The sequence below is a fragment of the Saimiri boliviensis genome, chromosome 16 (assembly GCF_048565385.1).
Source record: "Saimiri boliviensis isolate mSaiBol1 chromosome 16, mSaiBol1.pri, whole genome shotgun sequence".
Taxonomy (NCBI): Eukaryota; Metazoa; Chordata; class Mammalia; order Primates; family Cebidae; genus Saimiri; species Saimiri boliviensis.
This window is the reverse complement of record NC_133464.1, coordinates 7319535-7347201: the sequence shown is the minus strand read 5'-3', so window position 1 is coordinate 7347201 and position 27667 is coordinate 7319535. Positions and strand designations below refer to the sequence as shown.

The 27667-nt window shown below is 37.9% G+C and overlaps 1 protein-coding gene across 1 annotated transcript; it reads right to left on the bottom strand.

The window, feature by feature from the left end:
* ARGLU1 (arginine and glutamate rich 1) lies at positions 1–23734 on the bottom strand. The gene is made up of 4 exons (XM_003928240.4): positions 23126–23734; positions 15304–15529; positions 12929–13012; positions 1–830 (listed from the first exon to the last, which is right to left on the bottom strand). The coding sequence occupies exons 1-4, from the start codon at positions 23470–23472 to the stop codon at positions 666–668; spliced, it is 822 nt and encodes a 273-aa protein (XP_003928289.1). The 5' UTR covers positions 23473–23734; the 3' UTR covers positions 1–665.
* Between the last annotated feature and the right edge of the window lie 3933 nt (positions 23735–27667).

Genomic DNA, 27667 nt, shown 5'->3' with positions numbered 1-27667 from the left:
TGAATTTAAGACTTTACTTTATTCAGCAAAATCATTTATTTACACAATGGGGAATGCTGGTTTGATTTTGTCAATGAAATAAACACAAACTAAACAGAGACAATACTGAACTGTATATATATTTTGTATCAGAGTTGACCAACTGTTTCCTTACCTGTATCAGGAACATCAAGAGCAACAGTATCACAAGGACACTGGTTTAACAATACACCACATAGGTCCAGTAATACCCTGGGAATCTCCCAATGCAATTACCAACTTTTTCTTTTTTTATAAATATATAAAAAAACAAAAAGTCAGCAAAACCAGCATTATGATGTAGCAAACAGAGTATAACTCTGAAGTCAGTGGGGTCAGTAAAAGCCTTATCAGACCATCCATAGTTTTACAAAGTGATCTGCTCTTCCTCAGACCACTAATATAGAATCCAAACAGGTGAAAAATATATCACTCTTTAGAAGACAACAATGATCTGATAAGGATTTGACTTAGTGGAAGAAAAAAAAATAAAAGGTAATTGCAGAGCATAGCCCCTATTAGAACAAGCTAACTTTCCGGATTTTACAAATTAAAAAAACAAAAACAAAAACAAAAAACCACTTCAACATGAAGCTACCATACAAAGTTTTTCCATTTTTCTTTGTAAAAAGTTCAGAGTTTGCAATTTAATCCTGGGTTTTTAATGAGAAGGACAGTTTTGGCCTGGACTTCCCCTTGCCCAGGATAATTTTTTGTTCTTCCTTTTGTTGACGTTGTCGTTCTTGTTCTAGTTTCATCCTTTCCTCATGAATCTTTCTTTGTTCTTCAACAATTCTCAACTGTTCTTCAGCCTGAAAGGGAAAGGTAAAAATTAATGATATGAATGTATTAAAAATTATCATATGTACCCCCAGAACAGGCCTATCTTCTTATGTATCTACAAAAAAAGTGTTTAATGCAAAAAAAGGGGGTAAGAACAAGGACTTTCTATGAATTCCATGCCTTCTCATTATTTTAGTTATCAAGAAACAACTTACAATGATATGTGTCATAAAATTTAACTAAGGTCACATAGTTTAAGTGGTAGACAAAAAAGAATTGATAAAATTAAAAGAGAGCCCTTTAATAATTGTATTTACATTTCCTACCTTTCATTTTTAATAAAAAATAAACAAACAAATTACGGAAAAGCACTTACACATTTTGGAAATGGAAATTAATTTTTACAAATCACATGTTGAGATCACAAGATTTTGTTCTGTACCTATTTTTATCTCTAACTTCAATGTATCAGATTAACAGATCATCAATTATAAACCAAGGCATGGATTTACTGAAAGAGTAGGTTATCTACCAGTTACTATATTTATAGTTAGAAGGACTTACAAAAAAAAAAAAAAAAAAAAAAAAACCACACAGGAAAAAAAAATGTCCATTTGGGCTTTTGTGTGGTCAAATCATGCCAGAAAAAAGGGACTATATTATAGTATCAGTAGAACCGAGAAACACTATAGACCCAATTACCTGAAGAAAACAATTAGAAAACCTTCTGAACCTGGCTAACTATAAAGTGCTACCTAATTTCAGAGAGACGCTGGTATAATTGATTCCACTCCTGCAGTGACTTCAATTCCTTCCATCTCAAGCAACCTCTTTCCTGCATCCTTCTACAGAAGATTTCCCCCTTTACCAAAGTAAGGCCCTTCTCATGCTTCCTAGAGATACCATACACACATCTTCAATTCTCAACCAAGCACAATTTTAACCTTCTCCCCAAGGGGACATTAAGCAGTGCATGGATATGATTCTGGCAGCTGCAACTGGGGATGACTCCCTGCATCTAGTGGGTAGAAGACTGGGACGATGCTACACATCCTACGATGCAGAAGACAGCACCCACGACACAGATGGCCTCATCAGTGCCAAAGCTGAGAAAGCCTGTTCTAACCCTTGAATTTTTAGTATCGATTATCATGATTTCGCCTTTGTCCTCTCTATCTGACAGTGATGCTAAAACATACACTGTATCCTTTGAACTGCCTACCTATTCGCATTCCAAGTCAAATTTTAGGTCATTGCTTCCATCTCCATTATTCTACTAAAAGTATCTTCTGGATGGTCAAAAAAACTATCAAAATCAGTGACTTTTTCTTTATTCAAATAAATTCTTCTGTTCACTATGATTTTCCACACAATCGCTTCTTTTGTCTCCATTGAGATTTTTTTTTTAATAAAGTGCAATGTGCCTAGATTATAGGCTTTATGACAGAGGAAAATGGAAAAGGTAACAGGACTTTGGTATGCAACACAAAATGTTTAAATTTTATCTTAAGTAACAAAAAGGGAAGAACAAAAAGAGGTGTAGACAGCAATGTGGTGAAGACTAAAAAACAGGTGTTGGAGCAAATAAAAGTCAGTCAAGTAAGGTCGGAGATAACAAAGATCAGAAATTACAAGCAGTGAGAGAATCTGGCAAGGTAAGCAAGGTGGAAAATGCAACAGAGCGCTAAAATGTATCTTAAAATACACCTCTCTAAAACCATTTTCGTATGCTACATTTATAATACCTGGCTACTGGACACACCCATCTGGGAGACACAGGACTTGCTTCAAAATTTTAACATGTTCAAGATTTAAATTCTTCCACTTTCTCCCTAAAACAAATCTGCCTTTTACACTTTCCCTTCTGCCACTCAAATTCTATTGCTGTGTTTCATCTCTTCCTTCTTCAGTCATGTTAATTCTTGTTTTATATTCTCTACCTAGAGTTTACGTTCGTCAGCATACCAGTTTAGGGCCACGTTATCTTTGGTACATCTAAAATGGTGCCCATTTCCAGTGTATCCTTCAATCCACCCTACACGACACTGCCAGACTCATCTTTCTTGACCATTGCTCACTCTTTCTTGTCCTCAAATTTCCAATGATACCTACTATCCATGGCATATAGCTTAATCTCCTAAATTAGCATGATTCCATAAGACTTAACATTTTCTATAACCTGGCACCAGCTGTGGTCCTACTACTCTTCTAAATTCTATCTGGCTCCCCGTCTTTTGCTCATGCCATTCTTTCCTCCTATGGAAATCCTACTTGTATATATCAGAATAGATTTCAAACAGCCACTCTTCCTTAGATTTTCACTGATAAGAATTCACAACAAAAAGAATTACCTGCTTCCAGTTGTCATTAGTGAATTCATATGCCAATCACTTTATCCAGTTTTAATAAATCACATTTTTTTAAATAAATCACACATTTAGGGTTAAGAGCTTAGTGTGTGCAACTGAATCAAGATGTAGCAGAGGTTCTTTGCATGTGTGCATGTGCCGAAGAAACATTTTATCAATATAAACACTCAAGACTCACTTTCTTTTAAGGTTCTAACTCAACCCTGGGAAAGCACACTAGAACTCTGGAGGGTGAGGGGAAAAGGACATAAAGTAGAACATCACAACCTTAATCCATAAGAGAAATCTAATTAAAATTACAAAGATACCATTTTTTTACCCTGTAAGAAAGAAATCCAAATGTGTGACAGCACATTGCTGTGGTTTCAACATGTCCCCCAAAGTTCCTTATTAGAAATTTAATTGCCATTTTAACAGTATTAAAATGTGGGGCATTTAAGCAGTGATGAGGCCATGAGACGTTCATCCTCGTGAATGGATTAATTCTATTATCACCTGAGTGGGGAGTGGGTTGGTTACTGTGGGGATGGGCTCCTGATAAAAAGATGAGTCCAGCCACGACCTCTCTCTCGAGGGCCCACTCCATCTAGCTTGCTTGCCATACGGTGTCTTCCACCATGTGAAGACCTCACCAGATGCCTGTGCCATGTTCTTAGGCGTCCCAGCTTCCACAACCCTGAGCCAAATAACTTTTATAAATTACCCAGTATCTGTTACAGCAGCAAAAAAATGGACTAACACACATATACTATCATATAAAGAGCATTTTGACACCATCAAAATTGTATCTTCGTAATACTTTATGCTAGCAAGTCCATTTTCTGGAATTTACCTTATTATATACTTGAACACCCATGCAAAATTAATACATTTACAAGGTTACATTATTACGAAAGTTTATAGAAAAAAAAAAAAAGAAACGGAAAAAACCCCAAACGTCCACCAAAATGGATTCACTAATAAATTATGGAAGCTATATAAAGCAGAATATTGTATAGCTGCTAAAAACAAACAAGAAAGAGGAAAAAAGGAGGTCCCTATGTTCTGCAAAGGAAAGATCTCCAAGTTACACTGTTAAGTGAATAAAAAGAAAGTTCCATATATACATGCTACTTTTGTGCAATAAAGGAAGAATTAAAATATTAACGCATTTGTATCTGCCTGAATAAGCATTTACAGACAGTCTGAAAAGATTAAAAAAACCCGTTAACTGAATACACCTTTTGGAAGTGGTGTTCGTGTGGGGATTGGGGAAGCGGGAAGAAGGGTAAAGGAACTTCACTGTTTCTCTTCCTGAAAAAAACAAAATTTGAACCATGTGATCATTTTACCTAATTAAAAACAAGTAAAGCAACTTCCTTCAGAGAAAATACTAATTCTGTACTTTAGGTAAAGAATCAAGTTTCTTCATTTAGGTCTACAAATACAGGAGTTTTGTGTGCGTATGTACGGAAGAGCTGATTTTCTCTGGGACTACAGCTCAACAAGGTTAATCCCCAGTGCTAAGCATATAGTGCCTACTAGAAGTATTTAATGCAATGATTTAAAAATGAGAAGGTGAATATCCTGTCTTTATATACAAATATTGGTATTTTGTTCTACTATGGCTTTACTTGCTCAATTACACTTTGATGAAATTAAAAAAAAAAAAAAACTATTCAAACACTAACAGTCATCTCTCATTTGATAAAGTGCCTCTCAAGTGATGAAAGTTGGTTTCCTGTTCATCCACCATCTGTAAGTGTGGTACGATCGTATACCCTACTTGATAGGTATATTCTTAAACCCTACCCTCTGCAGTAACTTTTTCTTTCCTGATAACTTTACTTGTCATAGAATATAACCATTGCTCCTTTCCCTGCTTGTTTCACATTTATGCAGAAGCAAGCAGTATTTGGACTGGGGGGTTGAAGATGCATAGACATATTTATACCGATGAATAATACTAAGCTCACTAACAAGTATTATGTGGTGGACAGCTTGGAGGCCAAGAGGAAAGGTAACATCCACAACACCAGAACCATTACACTGGGGCAGACCCTCCTAGCCATTATGCCCATAACCCGGTTCAATCTCACAAAGGTGACTTTCAACCTTATACCCCAAGCTAAAGAGTGATTGGTGAGAAGAAATACACAAAAATAAAATGTCCCATTATAGTTAAAAGGCCTACTTACCCCTCCCAGTAATCTCTGCCCTACCTTCTTTAACCAGAGGATGTACTGGTTTTATAAAGCTTACTTTTCTAAGCATTCTCCTCCTTAAACTGTCTATAAATTTAATCAAGGTAGTCCCTTAGCAACAATCCCTTTTACAGAGATACTAAAACCTATTTTCTATTTAAATATGTATAACTTAATAAAATTTTAAAAATCCAAACATAGAAACATTATCAAGATTATAGAAATAGATGAAATACAGCACAATCAGAAACTATGCCACTATTCAGAAACGTGGATTTCTACATTTTAAACCTTCCAAGATAGCCTTATCCGCTCTGCCATTTATAATTTTAATTCCTTCAGCTTCCCTTCCATAACTTTTATAACGTATATCCCACTTTAGATAACCAAGGAATAAAAAAAATTTGATATGATTCGTTCTAACACTTGGTAAACTATGTCAGTAAATTTTTCTAAGGTATTCCACATGCCAACGTTAAATAACAGAAGGGTAAAACACAAGGATCCCCTTCATCCCTGTGACAACGTGTTTATTCTGACACTTACCTCCTTAGGGTATCTAATATGCCAAAACATCATTGTGGAATACTATTAGCTACCGTCTAAATTCATACCACCACCTATTTCTTAACTCCCCTCGTTACCTTTATAACCTTAAATCATTTTTGAAACTTCAACCTTAGATAACATTTCCTCGGATTTCAGTTACCTGAAGTGAAGACAACTGTTTCAAAAGGAGGAAGTGACTGAGGTTGAGCTTGTATGCAGTATTATGTACAAAAAGCACTGAATGGGAGCTCTGAGAGACTGCTCTATCATTTTGCCTAGGAAAATCTGATGTCTTTGGGATTTTCTTTATACTTTCTGTTCTAAAATTTCACAGAAATAAGTATTTTCTAGATGTGGCTCTTTTAATCTTCTGTATCCTCCTACATTCTCTCTTTTCACCAGTTCTTCTGTCTTGGTCATTCACTCCATTTTGTGCACTAAGTTTTCCTTAAATGTTTGAGGATACCTGGCATGAGTGTATTATGAATGATTACATCAGGAGGGTCTTTTCTGGTTCCTACAACAAACTCCCCCTCACTGGTCCCATACCACCCTGGCTTTTCCATACCCCTTCACTCAACAAGTGTATCAGTTTTCCCTTACAGTTTCTAAGAACTGCTACTTTGGTAATACAAGGCTCCATCGTTTGACTGGCCTTCAGTGGCTTCATGTTTCCAGTTTATGTCCTACAAACTCATCCTTCACAATGCCAATACACTTACTAGTGTTCAGGAATTTATTTTCTAACTTACTGTCCCAAATACATTAACACAAGGTCTTAAACCAACTTTTAATCTTAACAATCAGGAACAAACATCTCACTCTCTGAAAATCCTTACCTGACTTACTGAAATCTTCACTTCAAATTAAAACATTTGACATTTACATTTGGTGCCTTATTCTTCCTAATTATTGTGCCATTTCAACTTACATAAATGCTCACACTACTATAAGATACCCTGGTTCTTTTTCTAACAATGTAATTTCCTGTGGCCACTGTAACTAATTACCACAGCTGGATGAAATTTTTCAGTATCACTGGAACAAAAATCAAACTGTTGGGAGGGATACACTTCCTCCAGAGGTTCTAGGGGAAAATCCACTCCTTGCCTCTTCCAGCTTCTGGTGACTGCCAGTTTCTCGGTGCGTGGACCCTACACTCCAAGGCCAATATGCTCAAATCTCTGTGTTTGTCTTCACATCATCTTTTCCTATGTGCGTGGATTCTGTTAGGAGTCTGGACACCTTCCTTCATCATGTCATCTATCTTTTTCATTCCTAGTTGGCAGTTTCTGCTGATACAACATTCTAAGAAAACTTGGAAGTCCCCTACATGTCACATCATTAAACACAGCTCTCCACGGATCTTTCCTGGATAATCTCATCTATTTCTGGCTTTTACTGAGATAGTATAGGAACCTGTGATTTACATGCACAGTCTCTTCAACAATAACAAAAGATTGTCTAGCAACACCCTTGGCCGTCTTTCCAGAACTAGCTTTTCTAACAGGGAACATCTTTTACCAACTTGATGTTGAGATTTTCCCAACATCAAGTTCTGGTGGTTCTTGTTATACTTATCAGTTCATTCAGCAATTTAGCTCTTCTTGCCACTTTACTATCAACAGAAAGAAACCAGACTACACCTTCAAAACTTATTCAGAATTCTTCTCAGCAAAATATGAGAAAGTTTTAAGTTCTGTCTTACACACAACTTTAGGACCCAATCCAGCCAAGCTTTCTATTATTATATAAAAAGCATCTCTTTCCCTCCAGTTTACAATATGTTCCTAATTTTCTTCTAAGCCCTAACCAGAAGCACCTTTAAAATACGTATTTCTGCCAACAGCCTTAATGGTAATGTATGCATTTTCTATCATGTAACTCAAAATTGAAGACTCTACCCTACTGTCCAATTCCAAAACCACTTCTATATTTCTAGGTAACATAATACTACAAACTAAATAGCTCAAAATAAATTTATTCTGGAGGACAGAAGTCTGAAATCAGTATCCCTGCGTTGAAAGCAAGGTGTCGGCAGGGTATCTACGCTCCTTTTAGAGTCTTTACGGGGGAGTCTGTTCCTTGTCTGTTACAGCTTCTGGTGGCTGCCAGGATTCCTTGGCTTCACCCTACATCACTTCAGTCTTTAAAGCCAACATTTTCAAATCTTTCTGTCTTTACTTAGCTTTCTTCTCCTGTCTGTGCAATATGCTAAAATTTCCCTCTGCCTCTCTCATAAGAACACATGCGATGGCATTTAGGGCCCACCAGGTCATCCAGAATAAACTCCCCACTGCAAGATACTTAATCGCATCTACAAAAGCCCTGCCCTGCTTGTCATATATGGGCACATTCAAATTCCAGGCATTAGAATATAGATTATTTTATATGGAGGGAGGACAGAAGGCATTTTTCAGCCTAACATACAAACTTATTTAAAAGAAATCCCTGCTTACATTTTTCTAAGAACTCCTAGAGCCATCTCTCTATTGTAAAGCAAGCTCTGGTTTATTTTAAACTTACGTATGTGATGCACAATTGATACATAAGCAACTTTCGAACATGGCATTATTTTTTTCCTCTTTCAAACTGGTGAGACACAGAGTGGTATCTAACATGATGAACTTGGCAAGGGGTGACAAGGATATTATTTCATTAGTAAAGAGACCTGTAAATCTAGAAATTGGTAACCTGTATATACTTTAAAACCCCAAAGAACACCCCTGTCTCTCATCAAAAGTAATTTGTTCTTCCTTTGACCAATGTTACTTATAATTTTGTTAAAAACTATCAATCATTATAGTTTAGGCATTTACACCCGATTAACTAGAACAGGTTGCATTGTTTATATTTTACCATCTTGACAAGGGAATAGATTGAAGGTTTGTTCCTCCTGCTGACACAACCTTCTGGAAGAGTATTTTATTCTACAGCAAAATCTATTCCCAATTTTTAAGTCTGTTTCCCTCTCGAGAAAAGTAAAATTCACATACGTTTCAGAACAGTATCTGAGATCTTCTTAGGCACATCATAAAAACACCATGAAGAAGACTTCAAAAAATTTCAAGCACTATTTTTAACAAAGCAAGATTAAAATTTTCCATTGTATTAACAGCCCTTCAAATATCTGAAGATAGTTATATGTTGCCAACACTAACTCAAGAACAAGGAACAATCTGCCAAAAAGCCGTGACAAGTCATATTTGGATTTAACTTTGTAAATAAAGTATGTTTGTTGGTTGGGACGTTTTTTGGTCTCTGCTGATAAATGAAATATCTTGGTACACAATGTGGAATTGGGAAAAAAAAAAAAAAAGTAACTACCCATGGACTAGAGCACTTAACAATAATTTTCATATATGGGTGAGCTCATGTGGCTAGGCTAACACATTCCTTATTAGTTATTACAGGGTTCAATCTGTGAACTTTTGTCACAAAAGCCTACTTAAAAGTCAAAAGTATGGCTTAAATTTTACTATTATGTGATCTTTACTATTATGTGATCACAAAAGCAACATAGATGACTTGCAGAACATGTAGAAACTGAAGCAAAGTATAAAGTTACACATAAGCCTACCAATTAGAGGTAAGTATTTTTAGCATTTTGGCTTATTTTTCTGTCTCTTAAGATGTGCAAGTATGTTTCCCAAAACAACAGGATCATATTGGATATATAAATTTTGTATTTAGCTACCTTCTACTTTGTATTTCCCCTGAATTAGCAAATACTTTTTGGCCACAGAAAAATCCACTGTATAATAATTATAAATCCAACAACTTGGACACTTCTACTTTAAATAATCTTAGTTTATCTTTGTATGTAAATTCATTTGTATATGATTCTATTTCATGAGACAAATTCTTAGAGGCAAAATTAAAGTTTTTTATATTTACTGATTTACTGTTATTTTCTGAAACTGTTATACCCGTTTAAACTCCCATAAAGATGTCTCTTTGTATCACTGTGGAAAAACAATGGCTTTCGGGGAGTTCTGTTAAGGAAAAAGACAAGAAGGGGAAATCTGCCTCTCGATTGAGGTTGAGATAAATTTTCAGAAATGTATTGTAGCTGCTTCTCATCCTACTTGTGTATAAATCTCATTTTCAATTAAGAAATTAAAATTAGTCTTCTTTACTGATCTGTAGGATCACTGTATTATTTTTTCACAGTTAAAATGTTTAAGAAATCTCCCTCACCACTTTCAGGGCATTTTAATTATTAACCTGCCTTTTCTGTAATCCTCTTTCCACACAAACTTTTTACCGCATGTAAGGATGGATGACTACTACTTAACTACTTTTCCCAACATCTCATGCCCTTGCCTTTGTTTTATTCATTTCCTCACACTCTTGTCTGCCTCCTAATTGAATTTCCAACTATCCATCAGGGCCCAGTTCAAGGGACCACGCCTTCTAGGAAGGTTTCCCAAGCCACCCAGGGCAATTACGTCATTCTCTCTCATTACCTGACCACTTACCAAACACTTCCATAGGATCAGTAACCTTTTTGGAGTTGCCCTCGTTTCCAAAATACATTAAATTATTTAAAAGCATTTAATGGCTTGCCTAATTTTTTCATCAAGTTGCTTTTCTCAATATAGATTTTAGTAAACAGTTACACCTTTGATCATCTTTCCTCATTGATCACTTTCTAGAGGCCAGAATGCTTCCCATTCTTCTTGCTTTAGATGGTATCAAAAACAATGATCTGCCCACATTACAAGCAGTACTTTAATAGAACTCTGAATATGTTTTACCTAATACTTTCCAATAAACATACATAGAGATTAAAGAATAGAGCTCAAAAATTGAGAGGAAGGGGAGGGAAAAAGGCAATAAAAGTCCAAGTGGGCCTCAGTGCATACCTTGCCATCTTTATACATTTTTTGTCTCCTCCAACACAATTAACATCCTACTTTCCCTGTAAGCATAGGACTACCAATAGAACCACATAAAAACTTTTCTCTAGTATCATCGATTTCTTATGCCTCCAACTTTATCAAACACTGTAAGCAGATGTATAAAGCATGTTCAAAGTCTTACTCAACTTTTTCAAATCCAAGCCTTTTTCCCTCAGATACGTTTTTACTGAAGTTTATCAAAGACGTGCCATCAGAATAGTCACTCTGGGCAGGGAGCAGTGGCACATACCAAGCACTTTGGGAGGCCGCAGTGGGTGGAACATATGAAGTCAGTAGTTCAAGACCAGCCTGACCCACATGGTAAAACCCGTCTCTTCTAAAATAGAAAAATTAGCCAGGCATGGTGGGAGGCACCTATAATCTTAGCCACTAGAGAGGCTGAGGGAGAAGAATCGCTGAATCCAGGAGGCGGAGGTTGCAATGAGCCGAGATCGCACCACTGCACTCCAACCTGGACAACAAGAGTGAAACTCTGTCTCAAAAACAAAACAAGAGATGACACTCTGATCAAATCTAAATCTGTGCGATCCAGAAGAATGCTAATGTTAAGCACGTCCCGTAGATCACTTACGATCTACAAACTAATCAATCCCCAATCAGGACAAATCAACAACAAGTCTTAACTGAATTTTGCAAAAGTAGAAATCTGAAACAAACTGGGATTAAAAAATAAAAACTAGCCATTTACTACCATTTGAGAAGTATCAGATTATGATTACCAATATTTTTTCCAGTAATCACACACCGAAAGTCATATTTTTATTTTCATGGGGGCAAATCGAAGACTTTTAAGAATAACGTAAGAAGGCCAACCCATCCCTAGCTACCATAGGGTCAGAAGGGATCAAGATCTTGGCAGGGCACACTAAGCTTCCAAGCCACCCACAAACTGAAGCCAGCAGAGCTACCCAATCTCTTTAACATGTCCTAAAACGAGGTGTAGTTCTATCTGGTAATTTTGCTTCAGTGACTTAACTGTCACACTTTTTTTCTCTCTTCTGAAACATCCATGCCTCACAAACCAGAGTATATTTACCCTTCAAATCTCAACCTTCTAATCTCAAATTCAGATCTATATTTTTCCTCTTCCTCCTAACTACACTGAGATTCTCTCCTTATACAGAATCACTAACAAAACAAAAAAGTTACCAGATACTTATTCATAAGCATGTAGTAATATAACTTATAATGATTCATCCATTTCACATTCCTATTGCTTTTGCTACCTTAGCAGATTTTAAGATTTTCTTTGGAAAAGCAGATTGTAGCTTTCCAACAGATTTAATTACGGCCTTCACAAATACCAGGTGATATTTACCAAGAATCCATTGTGCCATGTTCACTAAGTTATCTGGAATACTTCTAGCATTATCTGTTACTTGGAGTGCACTATCTTTCAGAAGATGACGCTCTAGAAACAACTGTCCCTCATTAACTTTTTACATTCCTATTAAGATTATTTATGGTACCCCTTCACCACCACTCTCAATGAGGTCCACTGTTAACTAATTAGACCCTCTCAGGTGTTTTTCTGTGCATTTATAACCACAAAATTTCTTTATACCATGTAATTGGAGCTTACAACTTGCTTTTTCCCCATCTTTCTATATTACGTATTACCGAAGACTCCGTATTTCTTGACAGATTATAAAGTAGGGATAGGAAATTATTCTGGTGCACTTACTAGCAAAAATATACTATCTGCTCCTGGTAACAAGCCAATGAATATAAAGAAAAATGCTACGTATTACAGTTGATTTAAATACACCTCCAAGCTTTTGTTGTTGTTGCTATTAATTTTTTTGGCATAGGAGAAATGTGAATGAGGTTAGGAAAGAAAAAACTGGGAATAGAGAACAAAACAATTTCCCCAGAAAACCTGTGTTTTAAAATCACTGCAAATTTTGGATTTCTGTCCAGATTGGAAGTAAAAATCTACTCAATTATTCGTATCCTTGCCTCAAAGGCCTTTAAAGTTAGTCCAGAGAATCGCCTCAAAATACCTCAAATTACAGAGCACAAAAACCAATCCACAAAATCTGAAAAAAATAAATAAATAAAGCAAAATACAAAACACTCTTCATATACGCTTTACACTTACCAGTTTGGCTTGTGCTTCTGCAATTTTTCGGTTATTCTCTTCCAGTATTCGCTCTAGTTCCTCACGTTTTGCACGTTCTTCCTCCTAAAGGGGAGGATATGTTAAGATGTTAGAAAAACAAAATGTTTATTTTTACTGATAAATATTTACTAATCTTCCTCTGAACTTTTTTGATATGACTTACAAGGTAGCTTTATAGCTACCTTCTGTCTGATAAATGATAAACTGTGCAGCCACTAAAATTGGTTTCTAGCACTAAATTTAAATCATCCCTCCCAGTCCAAACAGCAACCAACTAAACCCTCCCTAATGATAGTTTCCTGGCAATTATTACTAATACTTTAATATCACACAAATCAACAAGGACAACTACAAAACTGGATAGTATTTACCAAATTAAAAAAATAATATATAAAATATAAATAAAGTGAATATTTGTCTCACCAATTATGTATACCTACGTATTCTTTACCTATACTCCTTTAATCAGCATTAAAAGTTGAATATTTACTGTCTTGTCCAGTGTCCTGCAGAGTGTGCTCCTCGGCTGCCATACGCGCCAGCTTCCTCTTTAAAATGATTTGTACTGTTAGCTTGGCAATACCTGCATCAGCAGCTCAACCATTTATAAAGAAACAACATACAAGGAAGGCTGAGCTGAGGAATGCAGATGTTTATGGTAAGAAGGAACAAAAAATGTAATTCATCATTCCTAAGGCAAACAATTAATAAGAAAAATACATTTACTGTTAGTGAAAAATACAAATGGTAATCCATACTTCATGGAACTACGGGCTTCTTCCATGGGGAAAATGGACTTAACATTCAGATGTTGACAATTTCGGAAGGCAGCTTATATTGTCATCTACAATCTGAACTGAAACTCAGAAATCCAGGGGTTGCATGGTCAGGAAATAAAATTCTTCAACTTATTTTTTCTTGGAGAATTTAATGAGATTTTATAATGCAAACTGTATGAAGACTGCTTGATGGTTTGGGCAGTGTTCAGATCACAGCATACATATTCAAATGATTTTAATATTTGGAAAGACTGTCAGAGGGTTGTGTCCGTGTAAAAAAAAATTGTTAATATGAAACAAAAAAGCAAATGAAGAGAAAAAAATCTTACTATGATTAATAACTCGCTACAAGACAGCACCATTACTCCAAAAAATCTTCATTAAAAGCACTGTTATAAATAAAAATTTCATATGTTCAATTTTATAGTCCGTGAAACCCGCTATAAATATAAGCACGTATATCTAGTTAAAGACAGGACAAGGGAAAACGCATTTTAAAAGCTAAACTTATCAGAAAGCAAAGAGATTCAGTATGTCAATTGTCCATAATGCAAAGATGAAAAATGACAATGAGTCATCATTATTTTGAGTCAAATACTTCAGTTTAAGAAAATACAACTAGAGGATTTCCTATGTCACACACCAATGGGATTCATATTCATTATGCAAACCATGGTGATAGACACTCAGGGGTGTAAAGTAATTTGCCTTGAGTGTTTCAGAGACTTTCACCAAGTTTTTGGATCCTGGAGTAATCAGTGCAAACAAGCTATAAAGCTTCAGTAGCAAATTACTGTCTCACAGAAAGACATTTTCAACTTCTGCTCCAGCTGCTGATAAAACAAATCATGTGTTTAGCTTGACTCCAGACAAGGACAACCTGTTCCTTCATAACTCTCTAGAGAAAAAAAGGAGTTGTTAGTAGATACTAAAAAAAGTGGATGAATAATCTGGATATTTTTCCTAAAAAGATTCCTTGAAACACATTAGGAAAATGGAGGGCCTTATGATCAGAATGCTAGAATTAGTCCATTGTGCTGAAGCAGGATTTAGGGGAGGGAGTGAGGGATAAAAGAAGGAAAAAAAGAAGAGTGAGAAAACCTATTTATCAAAGCAGGTGCTATCACTCAATGTTAGGCCCTGCTCTTTTTAATCTGACTGAAGGCAAAAGCCTCTCACAGTCTAGGTAAGAGTGATAGAATAGAAGAATATACAACCACAGGTGGATTTTTAACCTTTTCCCTTTACCACTCCCTGTCTCCCCACCATCCTCCCAAGAAAGAATGTAAGTCCTGCAGCCATGGCAAAAGTTTCAAACACTTCTCAAATAGACAGCCAGTTCCATTAAATCAAAAAGTATCCTTGAATATGTTTTATAAAAGCTTCCAACTTTTAAGTTATCAGTCAGCACTTCTGAATGGGCTAAAAAATTAACTTTCGCAGCAATGTAAGTTTAGACGAGAAAGGAATTAGATAGTCTGTATTCCATCTCTTTCTGAACTGAGCAGGAGGCAGAACCCAACACTGAAAGTTTTGCCATGGACTGTCTCTACTTTCCAAACGACCGAGCGTTACCTCTCTAGCTTTTTGTGCTGCAAGCTCAGCTTGTCTCTGTCGCTCGAGTTCTTCGAGCAACTGCTTTTCCATGATGCGCTTGGCTTCCTCCACCCTTCGGAGAACTTCTCGTTCAATTTCATCCTTCCTTTTCTCCAGTTCTTCCTCCACCCTTTTTGCCACCAATTCTTCCACTCTTCGTGCTGTTTCTTCCTCGATGAGTTTTTCTTCTATTTCCTGCTGTCGACTAGCAAACAAAGAGAAAAAGATGAGTTAGACGTTTATTTTTAAAACTGTATGTTTAAACAAAACTAGTTTTAAGTCTATCAAGCCATTGAGCCTGATATTATTCAGTGATTTTTAGAATTCATTTTCATGTCACATTTAAGGAAATGGCAGATACCAAGATGTTAACTGATACAGAAATTCAAATGAATAGAAAATCTTTTTTTTTCCTTTATCATATTCTGAACACAGGAAGGTAGGTGTATACAAAGAGCCTAATTCATTAGTTCTAATTTTGAAATGATTAATCTGAAACAAAATCTACTTCTGTTATCAACTTTATAATCAGAGGACACACTGTTAACTGGGGCTGAGCTAAGGAGAAGTAAGGAGAAATTATGCAGCAGGCAACTGAGACTGGCTAAATTCATTTCCCACTAAACAAAAAGAGAATAAACAGATCAAAGAGATTCAGATTGCTGGAGCAACAGTGCATAGTTTTTACTGAAAATATGACCAACTTAAGTTTTGAAATGATATAAGAGCTTCACAGTTCCTCACTCTTTTCTTCCTTTTGTTAATTTTCAATTAAAACCTCCTCTAGAAATGGGAAAGTGAATAAAAAAGTATTTTATTATCAGAAAAAGTTCAATAAAGCATGCTACTACAGTTTAATTACTCCAAGTCCATTTTGATATTATAAACCAATTTACTCAAAATAAAATTTTGTGCTGAAATTACTGACATTTATCAAGGCGCCACTGTGGAAATCCTGCACATTTTATACCAATGATATTCAGAGATAGCCACTAATTGAAAATTAATATGAAGAAAAACATAAATCATGAACTCCTATTTTTGTGTATTAAAAATGATATTTTGCATAAACCACTAAAATTAATTTCACTGGTTTCTAACATGACTACTAGAAAGTTCTATATTGCATTTATTGTTCATATTACCTCTACTAAATAGCACTCTAAGACAATAATTTGTGCAGAATGAATAAAGTCTGAGGCTCTTCCAGTATATCTAAATCTTAAGAGGCCAACTCATGTTCCAACTTTCTCACAACCCTGAAAATTAAATAAAAACTGCAAGCTTTATCTTTTGATGACTTGTTTGACATACATATGAGAGTCATTCAATTTATATGTTTAGTAAAGACTTTACAGTTTCTAAGTAACCTTTAAACACCCCAGTCCACTTCAACTCAACTCTATTCTTGGGGATGATTCAATTCTCACCCAAGGGTTCTCAAACTCCTGTTACTTATTCACAGTGATAACACACTAACACCAATGTGTCTTAATCTGATGCATTTCAGTTTCTACACTCTTCTGTCAAGGAGACAGTAGGTACTTGAGAAAGCGTATTTTCCTTTAAGGGCCTAGATGTTTGCAATACTCATTCTCAGGAATCTGTTGTTTGTTTCTTAAATACTCCCCTTTCCCCTTCCAAAACTAAGTTTTTAAAAAAGTTAAGAAAGCCTAAGACTTACTATGCCCCTTTTCCTTAACTTCCAATTAAACACACTACAAGAGTGGTTTCAACAAGCCTTTATCTACAGCAGCTCAGTATGACGGCAGGTATCTTTCCCACTACTTTAAAAAAAAAAAAAAAAATCAAATCACCGAAAACATATAAAAGGAAATCAGACAACAATTTCAACAGAAATTAAACTACATTTCAATATAAAATGTTGTTTCTCTACTTCATCCAAAGGGAAAGAGAACTAATAAATGAAACGAGGCTGACTAATATAGAATCTGGATAATGGGTATACAAGAATGATGATAAAAATAATCATCATCTACCTTTGTGTATATGTAAATTTTTCATAATAGTTTAAAATGTATATATATACTCACTCCTGTTAGTTGGTTCCTCTGAAATTAGTAAACATAGAAAAGCCTAAGAAGAAACTTAATATTTAAAATTTCAAAACCAGTACTGTACAATGTGACTTTTAATTAGCAATGCTAAGTGGATTATAGTACTATTAAAAAAAAAAGATAATGTTAACACAGTTCCAATTAAAACTCCACACAAAGCAGAAAGAAGACCCTAGGAGTAGAAAGTTGCCAACTTAACTTAGGAAATCTGGTGAAGGTAGAAAAGACCTGATACTCAGGGTTATTTTTCTAACAGCTAAGTCCATCCCTAGGCAAAAGCACAATGGCTACAGTGCCTCATCTACAGATTTGGTCAGTAAGGAGAAAATGAGCCAAATAAATTTACTTACAGCAAAAGTCAAATCAGAATGGTGTCAGCTCCCTGCTTCTATTTCCATCGATTACACCAAATCAGAGGGCCCAGATAACAGGCAATACAGGCAGGCTGTGGGTTGCTCTGCTGTTAAGGAGTCAATTCTAACTACAGCTCAGCGACTTTATAGCCCAAAGGGTGGGCAAGTGTAAAGTCCCATGCGCAACTGAAACACTGGAGAATTAAAAATGACCTAGTGTGGTTTCCCACAACGCTGCTTATCTCCCTTTGTTCCTGGAGGAACTGCAAGGCATCCCATCCACTCAACAGGCAGGTTTCAGGGTACCAGAGCAAAACTGTTTACCTACAAGTGTTAGCAAGAATATAATGCTGTTTTTCTTGGTAAAATTAAAAATGCTATTTCAGTAATCAGAAAAATTTTAAATCACATTTTAGAACCAGTGCTGAAGGAAAGCTCAATTTTATCCCCTCACCAAACACTTAATTCAGCAAACCAATGAGCACAAATACAACCGAATTAAGCATGTATTCATCTTTACTGATGGCAAATTCATCATCATAATCAACGATAAAACCAATATTGCGCCTACTCCCATAAGAGGCACTGGAATGTTCTTGAGTGGGTCATTAGTGTCTTGCAAAATAGGTGTCATTTAATATCTAACAGTCTATTCGCTCCTTAAAACCCTTGCTATAGTAGTTGTTGCCCTCATGATGATCTTTTATCTTTTCCTCATGCTCCTCTGCTGAATATCCATTCCCCTGCCAATAATAGGTGATACTGATGAAAAGCGTTAAACCAAGATCTTCAAGATTTTAAGTGGAAATGGTCCAATACTAGGTCCCATTTTCTTCGTGTTCTCAGGTATTTCAAAAACACTACTCACAATGAACATTAAAACAGAAACTACTCAAAACAAAACAGCAAGACTCCAGCACGACAGCACTTTACAGAGTATTACTCCATACAGAGTAACTGACACCATTATTTAAAAACATCTTTAAAATGTGGGAACTCAATACTAAGGGCTTATTTCTAGGAATCGCATAATAATTATCAGCAAACAGTATTTACTTGTGTAGTGAAGGTAACAAATAATATTGAGCCAAAAGCTTTATATATCATGTCATCCCTTAAATCACATAATTATTTCTATGCAGTGGGTATTTATCTCATTTTTACTGAGGAAACCAAAAACAAGGAGCTTAAGTTTCTGGACTCAAGCACACTGGATGTTGCTGAGCTGTTTCTCTGAACCTAGGTAGATGTCAAAGCTCATGATCTCAAGCAAGCACTTATATACCACCCTACACTGGTTTCTCAGGACAAATCAGAGAGGCAAAGACAAGTGCACAGAATTAACCACCAAAATAATAATAATAATAATAAACATAAACAAAAGAAGAATTAAAAAAACATACATATACAGGCTGGGTACAGTGGCTGACACCTGTAATCCCACTTTGAAAGGCTAAGGTAGAAGGATTACTTGAGGTCAGTTCAAGATCAGCCTGGGAAGCACAGTGAGACTCTGTCTCTACAAAAAATAATACACACATACATACATACATACATATTTTTAACATCAGCTAGGCCTTGTGATGTTCTGTCGGAGCCTTAACCTTCAAAAATATGCAGTCCCATATACTCAATTTGTTCCTAAAAGCTCTTCTTTGCTCTCACAATGAGCTGTCCACATATTCTACTTCTAAGAATCACTCGTATAGATCCCAGTTCAGTGTAGATACTCTAATCTAGAAGGCTGTTAATCTGCCATGTAGTTAACACTGAGGATATTCTAACTAAGGATATCACAGGCTAGAGTAAGTTACTATGCTGCTGACATTTTCCTGATTTGCTGCAAGTCATTTTCAGCTATTTTTTCAACAGTTAATACAACATGCATGCAGGCATCTCAAAATAGCATTTAAGAAAATGGTGCTACTGGTGTAGGGGAGGGGTGAGAAGAACACGCCGCACGGCTGGGACACAGAGATGAGAGGGAGATCTTTTGAACTGAATGTTGAACCGTATGAACTGCCTATCCAAAATTGAGGGCAACAGTGTTTAAAAATGTAAAGGCCTACCTTTTAAGAATTAAGATTACAACTCTTAAGATCATGTCTTAATTCACAAGGCTCAGTCTGGCTCTGTATATGTAAGTTACATTAAACAACATTACACATTGAGGTCCATTATATGCCACCTATCGTCTAGATACTTTAAATACATTATGTTCAATTTTCACAATAAGACAGATAATCTCCATTTCACAGATTAAAAAACAAGGTCAGAGGTAGGTGATTTATTCAACACCTCAGAATTTTAAGTGCTAAACCAATAAGGTTTCCAATCTTATCAAAGAATTCCTAATTAGTTAAACCCAACGGTTGATTCTTATTTTATTGTCTCTCTCCATCCAACTAGACTTCTTCAAAGTGCACTTGACACTATGCATTCTTATATTCCTTTCTGCTTCTACCATGGGTTTTCTTCCTCTTTCCAACTGCGAATACAGACATATCATAAGGTTCTTTCAGTCACTCCTCTCTCTCCACACTCTCCCTGGGTCATTCCATATACTCTCAAGGTTTCACTGACGTTCAGTGAAGCCCCTCTTAGCTAGGCTTCAGTCTCACTTTATCGACTCTGGGTAAACTCAGTCCAGTGTATCCAAAACTAGTCCTCACAGTGGAGGCACCAAATGGAAATTCTCTTATCCCCTTTCCCTCTCCCTTATCCGCTATTCACAAAGTTTCTGACATTTTAACCAGTACCTGCCACTTGGTTGTTACTGAAACATTTGGTAGATAAGTTGCAATAGCTATACTAGCTATACCATAAACATGAGAACTAACATTCTTTCCCTGAAGTCCTACATTTCGTTTAATATACCCTAAATTTTTCTTAAGTTTGTCCCTCTTGTCCTTTCCGACAACCAACCTCACTACTCCTGTGTAAACTTCTGTACCCACCTCTTTAGTTTCCATCCCATACAACAATCAAAACAAAAAAGGCACCATGTCATTTACCTACTTAAAATCCTTCCTGTTTCTAGGATGAAATCCAAGCTCTTTAATTGACATACAACAACCCTAACATGATTCTCAGCCTCTATTTACCTCTCCAGTCACTCTATGACTTAAGTATTTAAAGAACTTTGTGTTCTAAGTCAACAGCCACCTGATTATTCCACTTGAAGACCATTTCCCCCACTCCCACCCCCATTTCCTTTATTTTGGCAGGTGTTGGGGGAGGAGGCTCTATGATTCACGTATGTCCTACACCTTGCCTGACACTGTCATATTCTTATATCCTCCACTCATTTTTTAGCACTCCCACACAAGACAGTTTCTTTATACAGTTTATATTACTTGTCACTCCTACTTAATGATCTGTCTTTGAGCTAGATCAAGATCTTGGAGAAAGGCCAATCACCTTTATAACAGCACCTAGCACAGTGCCTGGCACTTACTAAATGCTCAATAAACATTAGCCAAATGAATAAACTAACCAACAGGATACAAAGACTGAAAACTATTTCCTTCCATTCCCAAAGCTCCAACATCGAACTCTTTCCACTGTTTCTTTTGCATTTTTCCAAGGAATCAGAATATACTAAGTAATGCCAGGAACTTAGTGTACAGGTGGCTTTTAGCCCTGGCCCCTTCTCCCTCCTAAATACTATTGGCAATTGGTGTCTTCTCTCAAACCAGAGAACTGTATATACAGCTCCTTTATTTCCCATTATTTAATTCCTGAATTTCTTCACTGCTGTCCATGAGAAACTTGCTAAATGCTTCCATTTATTCTTTGCATACCAAGTTTCTTCTCATATTTTCTACCAATCTTAGCTTTCTAGCAAAAGGCAAGTCATTACTCTTTGAAGGTCTCCTTTGTTTTCACATGAAGAAATTACCTCAGCAATGTCTCACGCATACGTTCATCTATTGATATTTAAGAGCTTTACATCTAACGGCCTTGTTCCAAACCCAAAAGTTGGATTTTATAAAATCAAGGTTTAATGTGAAACAATTACTTTGTGTTTTCATATATGCCACTGACAGTTCTAAGTACAGAAAAAAATGAGTGCTGCAGGTGTTTTAAAAGAATGTTGGAAGCAAAACAGCTTCAGGTACAGCTTCCTCTGTATTTTTAGTGTTCCAGTCCTACCTTTCAGTAACTTTGGTTTTAGAAACAAATTGTGTATGTGCTGCAAAACCTACCTAACACAATTCCAACTACAAAAAAACTACAAAACTCCCAGACAATTCAGTACACATAAACTCACCTCAAGAAAATCATAAATTCAGTAACGTTCCTGCCTCATGAGCACTTCTAAATATTCACGGAAGAACTGACCAAGAATGGCTGGTTAAATAAGGAGTTAGTACGACTGTTCAAATCTATTTTTTGGGAACTGAATACTCAGCAGCAAATTATGATGAGCTTAAAGCAAAACATACAACAAATCCCTACATTTTAAAACCCAAATGTTCCTTTAGTTTGGGATTATCCACATTTACTTTCATAGCCAGAAATACACGAGAGCTGACTTTTTCAGCACATTGTAACTCTAGTTTTCATTAAATAAAAACTCTTCATGTGAGGAACGCCAAAATAAAAACATGTATTCAACTGTCTTCTGTAGCAGTACAATTTAAGGGAAACAACAAAACTGCACCTGTTTGCTAGAGAAAGATAAAGTTAAAAAAAAATAAAGAGTAGGCTTTGGGACGGTGATTACAGAGATGAATTCAAGTATCAAATAACTCATCCCACTGTACACTTAAGGTCTCTGCCTCTCCCCGTTTTTTTTTAGCATCTCAAGAAAGGGGTGACGGTGTTGGCTCGAGGGGAAAAAAAGCAGCCTCGACAACTTAACAGGAACACACTCAAGTGAGAAGGCATTTTTTTGGCAGACCACCTAAAGCGTGCGATTCCCTAGAGTGCTGATACCCTGTGCCCCATCGGAGCCTCCACAGAACGCTTCTGGGCAGCTGCGATCGGCATCTCCAGGTGAAGTCCCTTCTCTTTCCTTCGCCTCCCTCTCGGGGCGACCTGGGCCCGCTCCCCACCCTCCGCGTCCGCAGGCCCGCTGGCTCCCGGACTTCTCTCTCGACTCCACCCCGACTTCCGGGACACCGCTCCGCTCTCGCGCCAAAACCGCCTTCTCCCATTTGAGCCCTTTCTGCGCAAACCCTCAAACTCTCGCCCAGACCCCGCACGACTCCCGGGTCTGTCCCGCCCCAGGCTTTCCGAACGCCGCGCCCCGCGCCCCGCCGCGCCCCGGCCCGTTCCCGCGCCGCGTCCCCGGCCCCGCGCCGTCCCCGCCACGCTCCCCGCCCGCCCCGCGCCGCCCCGGCCCCTCCCACCGCCGACACTCACATTTTTCGCTGCCGCTCGAACTCCGCTTTCTTCTCCTCCTCCTCTCGCTTCTGCTTCTCGTCCAGGCTGCTGCGCTTGCTCACCGTGCGCCCGAAGATGTCGATGCGGTCGGGCGGGGACGAGGCGCGCTCCCGGTCCCGCTCGCGCCGGGACACGGCCGTGTTGGTGGAGCGCGAGCGCGACCGCGACTCCCGCCGCCGGTTCCGTTTACTTTCCCGAGATTTGGAACGCTTCCGCACGCGCTCCTTGTCCCGGGACCGCGACCGGGACCGGCTGCGCTTCTTGTTGTGCTTGCTGCTCTTGGTGTGCTTGGAGCGGGACGAGCTCCGGCTCCGAGACCGGCCCATCCTTCCGGGCGGCGCTCTGACTAACCACCGCTCGCCTCAGGCCCCTCGCGCGGCCGGTTCCCTCGCCTCCGCCTTCGGACGCGGGCTGGAGGTCCTACCGAGGCCGGAGGAAGGAAAGCTGTCGGCCAGCGGACTCTGTGCCCTTTCCCGACGTCTACAGTCGCCGCGAAGGCCGCCTCCAACGAGAAAGCCGCAGCGCAAGGCCACCCTAAGATGGCAGCTACGGCGGCACCGGCCGCCCTTCCCACAATGCCCTGCGAGGAACGTGCCGAAACGTGGGCCCCGCCCCCTGACGATTTTTGCCGAATGTAGGCGGGCGCTTCCGAGCGCACTCGTTTTTTTCCGTCGGTTTTGGCGGAAGCGTGAGATGCAATAAATGGGAGACTCCGGCTTTTCCTCAATGTCCTTTTTTTCCCCTTCCTGGTAAAATGCCAACGCCATGTTGAGTGAATTAAACACCTTTTACTGTGATTTAAGTAAGTCCCGCCTCGCAGAAGTTGATTGATTGCATTATTTTCTAGGAGCTGGTCTTGTTGGGCAGCCCTAAAATGGGTATACGAGTGACCCTGCGCTGATCACGTGCCTTGAGCTGAGTTTCCTCATTCATAGGATGGAGATACCACCGTTTCTGAAGTGCTTATGAGACTTGTAGGAGCTCAAGTATGCAGCAGGTTTTGATGAATAGAATCGAATGCTTACTATATAGGGCTTAATGTGCGTACTAAATGCTTTAATGTATTAACAAGTGTTTAATTCTTAAAATTGTGAATTAAGTACTACTATCATCCCCGTTTCAGAGATGAGGACCCTGAGGTCCACAGAGTCACACAACTAGTAGGTGACAGAGCAGGAATGTGCACCTACGTCATATTGTGCAAAGCCCTTGCACATAGCTAGCAAGCTCTTCTCAACGCTATCGACAAAAGCCTCATCCCCATGTGGTACAACAAACTGTATCACTGTTGTGCCCCAAAGGGAAAAGGCAACATAAATATTTGCAGATGACAGGAACCCTTGAAAATCTAGGTGCCTCAATTTTAAAATAATTTTAAAATTATAAATAAATAATAAAGCTTAACTAAATAGAAAAATTAAAATTGTTCCTTTGAATAAGCAAAAACCTATTAAAAATGGAATAACATTTTCTCCACAATGGCAACAGAAACCATAAAATACTTAGGAATAAACTTTAACAAGTGACACAATCTTTATGATAAACTTTTACTGAAAAGGCGGTAATAAGGCCCTAGTAAATGTAAAACATGCTGTATTCTTAGATGAGTAGTGAGTAACAAAAATATTGCCACTTCTTCCTAGGTCAAATTACAAAATTAGTGCAATTCTCATGAGAGTCCCAAATTCTCTTGGTGATAGGTGTCTTAGAACTAATTAAATAATTTAAAGTTTTATATGGAAGATCACGTAATGAATGATCAAGAAAACTTGGAAACAAAAAAGAACAATGTATTTGTCGTGTGGACTGCTATAATAAAATACCATTAACTAGGCAGCTTATGAACAACAAATTTATTTATCACAGTTCTGAAGGTTGGAAATCCAAGATCCAGGTGCCAGCTGATCTGGTCTCTGGTGAGGACCCAGAGAGTCACAGATCACTCACAGAAGGCACCTACTCACTGTGTCCTCACATGATGGAAGGGGCGAGCTAGCTCTCTGAGCTCTCTTTTAATGGCACTTCTAGGGTCTGAAAGTTTATGTCCTCTCAAATTAATATATTGAAACCTAATCACCAGTGCAGTAGTGTTAAAAGGTGGGGCTTTGGGACGTTGATTAGGTGATGAGGACTCTAACCTCATAACTAAAATTAGTGCCTATCTCAGTCCATTCCCACTGCTATAACAGAATACTTTAGACTGAGTGACTATAAATAATAGACACTATTTCTCAGAGTTTTAAAGGCTAGGACGTCCAAAATAAAGGTACCAGCAGATTCAGTGTCTGATAAGGGCTTGCTCTCTGCTTCCAAGACAGTGCCTTGTTGCTGGGTCCACAGGAGGCGACAGACACTGTGTCCTCTCATGAGGGAAGGGATGGAATTCGAAAGGGTGAAACAAAAATAAAAAAGTTTTGGGGGGGGGTACTAGGACACTCCTGTCAACCTCTTTTGTAAGAATACTAATCTCATTCAAGAGGGTGGAGCCTCATTTCTTCATCACTTACCAAATGGCTTCAGCTTTTAATGTCATTACAGTAGGTATTAGGCTACAACGTAAGAATTTTAAAGAGACACATACATTTAAGCCATAGCAGTGCACTTATAAAAAAGGCCAAAGGAAGCGTGTTCACCCCTTCTTTACCAAGTGAAGACAAAGAAGGAGTCATCTATGAAACAAAGAGTGAGGCCTCACCAGACACTGAATCTGCCAGTGCCTTAATCTTGGACTCACGGCCTCCACCCCACCCCCTGGAACTGTTACTGCTTACAAGTAAATTTTTGCTGGTTATAAATGACCCAGTTTGAGGTAGTTTGTTGTAGAAGCCTGAATGGACTCAGATAGGAACTAATCCAATTCATGAGGGCAGAGCCAGCAGCCCTAGCTCCTAATACCACCATCTCCCAACAGCCCCACCTCTTAATACCATCACATTCATGATGAGATTTCAACATCTGGATTTGAGAGAAGACACAAACGTTTACACCATAGCAAATAGTAAGGGTTTGCCCTATGAAAAATTGAATAAACTGAACAGCAAGATTTTACCACAAAAACAGGAAAACAGTGCAATAGAAGGATAGATCTATTCTTTTTCTTCAGATACACTCAAATAAAATCACATTTAATGTAGAATCTAATTCTCACATCTAATGTAGAATTACCCCTATTGTAAGGGAAATATTTCTGTCAATCTAACCATCTGTCAGTACATATCTGTACCTATCTATCCATTGGCAATGATATCTATGGGTTACCTATCCATATATGGTGTGGATATATGATATGACAGATACATCTGGAATTTTGCTTATAAATGTATATTACATATATATATATATATATATATATATATATATATATTCCAGAATGATGTCTGTTTAATGTTAAAGTTAGTTATTTCCAATGAGTTAGTGTATGAATTTTCTAGAGCCACCCTAACAAACTACCATAGACTGATGTCTTTTTTTTTTTTTTGAGACGGAGTTTTGCTCTTGTTACCCAGGCTGGAGTGCAATGGCGCAATCTCGGCTCACCGCAACCTCTGCCTCCTGGGTTCAGGCAATTCTCCTGCCTCAGCCTCCTGAGTAGCTGGGATTACAGGCACGTGCCACCATGCCCAGCTAATGTTTTGTATTTTTAGTAGAGACGGGGTTTCACCATGTTGACCAGGATGGTGTCGATCTCTTGACCTCGTGATCCACCCACCTCGGCTTCCCAAAGGATGTCTTAAATGAACAGAAACGTATTCACTTACGGTAGTGGAGTCCAGCAGTCCAAAATCAAATGTCAGCAAAGTTGGCTCCTTAGGAGGCTCTGGGGAAGAATGTGTTCACTGCCTCTCGCTTAGCTCTTGGTGCTTGCTGGCACTCCTTGGCTTTTAGTACCTGTTTCCATCTTTACTGTGCACCTCTCTTCTTGTAAGAGCACTGGGGATTGGTTTTAGGTCCATAGGAGATTATGGAGCTTTTAAAAGAGGAAGATATTTATCCTGCTCAGGCTCTGGCCATGCCTTTTGGCTGCCTCCAGAAAACAAAAAAAGGAAAGGAAAAAAAGTGCATGAAATTTTTAAATCCCAAATTTACCAGGGATTATCTCTGAGAATGTATTGAAGGAATGAGGGACACACATGTTTTGTGCCTGCATTTTAGAGTATAATTATCAAAATCTTGATATTTCACACTCCCTGAACTCACCTTATTTTCTCATGTATTTCTTTATTGACTATGTTTTTTGCCACCAAAATCCAAATTCCAGGCACCTTGACTGTTTTGTGTTCACAGACACCCTATGGTTTAGCTATTAACCTCAATAAATAGATTCCAAATACACCTTGAAAGAAAAGAACTGAATGATTTTTTATCCTGAGTATAAGTTTGGCTTCATTTGTTTTGTTTTGTTTTCAGACTCTTAAAAATTTTCAGTTGCCTCCTCCCTCCATTCCCTTATCCAATAAAAGCATTTCCTTAGTTCATCTTTGAATAATTAAGATAGCCAAATATAAATAACATGTCATTCAA

Bases quoted from the DNA above. Each gene is read 5' to 3' on its own strand.
- ARGLU1 (XM_003928240.4), bottom strand. From the start codon at position 23,472: ATGGGCCGGTCTCGGAGCCGGAGCTCGTCCCGCTCCAAGCACACCAAG. The intron at 15,530-23,125 runs GTGAGTGTCGGC...TTTGTTTGCTAG, and splicing joins TTCGAGCGGCAGCGAAAAAT to TCGACAGCAGGAAATAGAAG. The intron at 831-12,928 runs GTAAGTGTAAAG...TTTCCCTTTCAG, and splicing joins CAGAAGCACAAGCCAAACTG to GCTGAAGAACAGTTGAGAAT.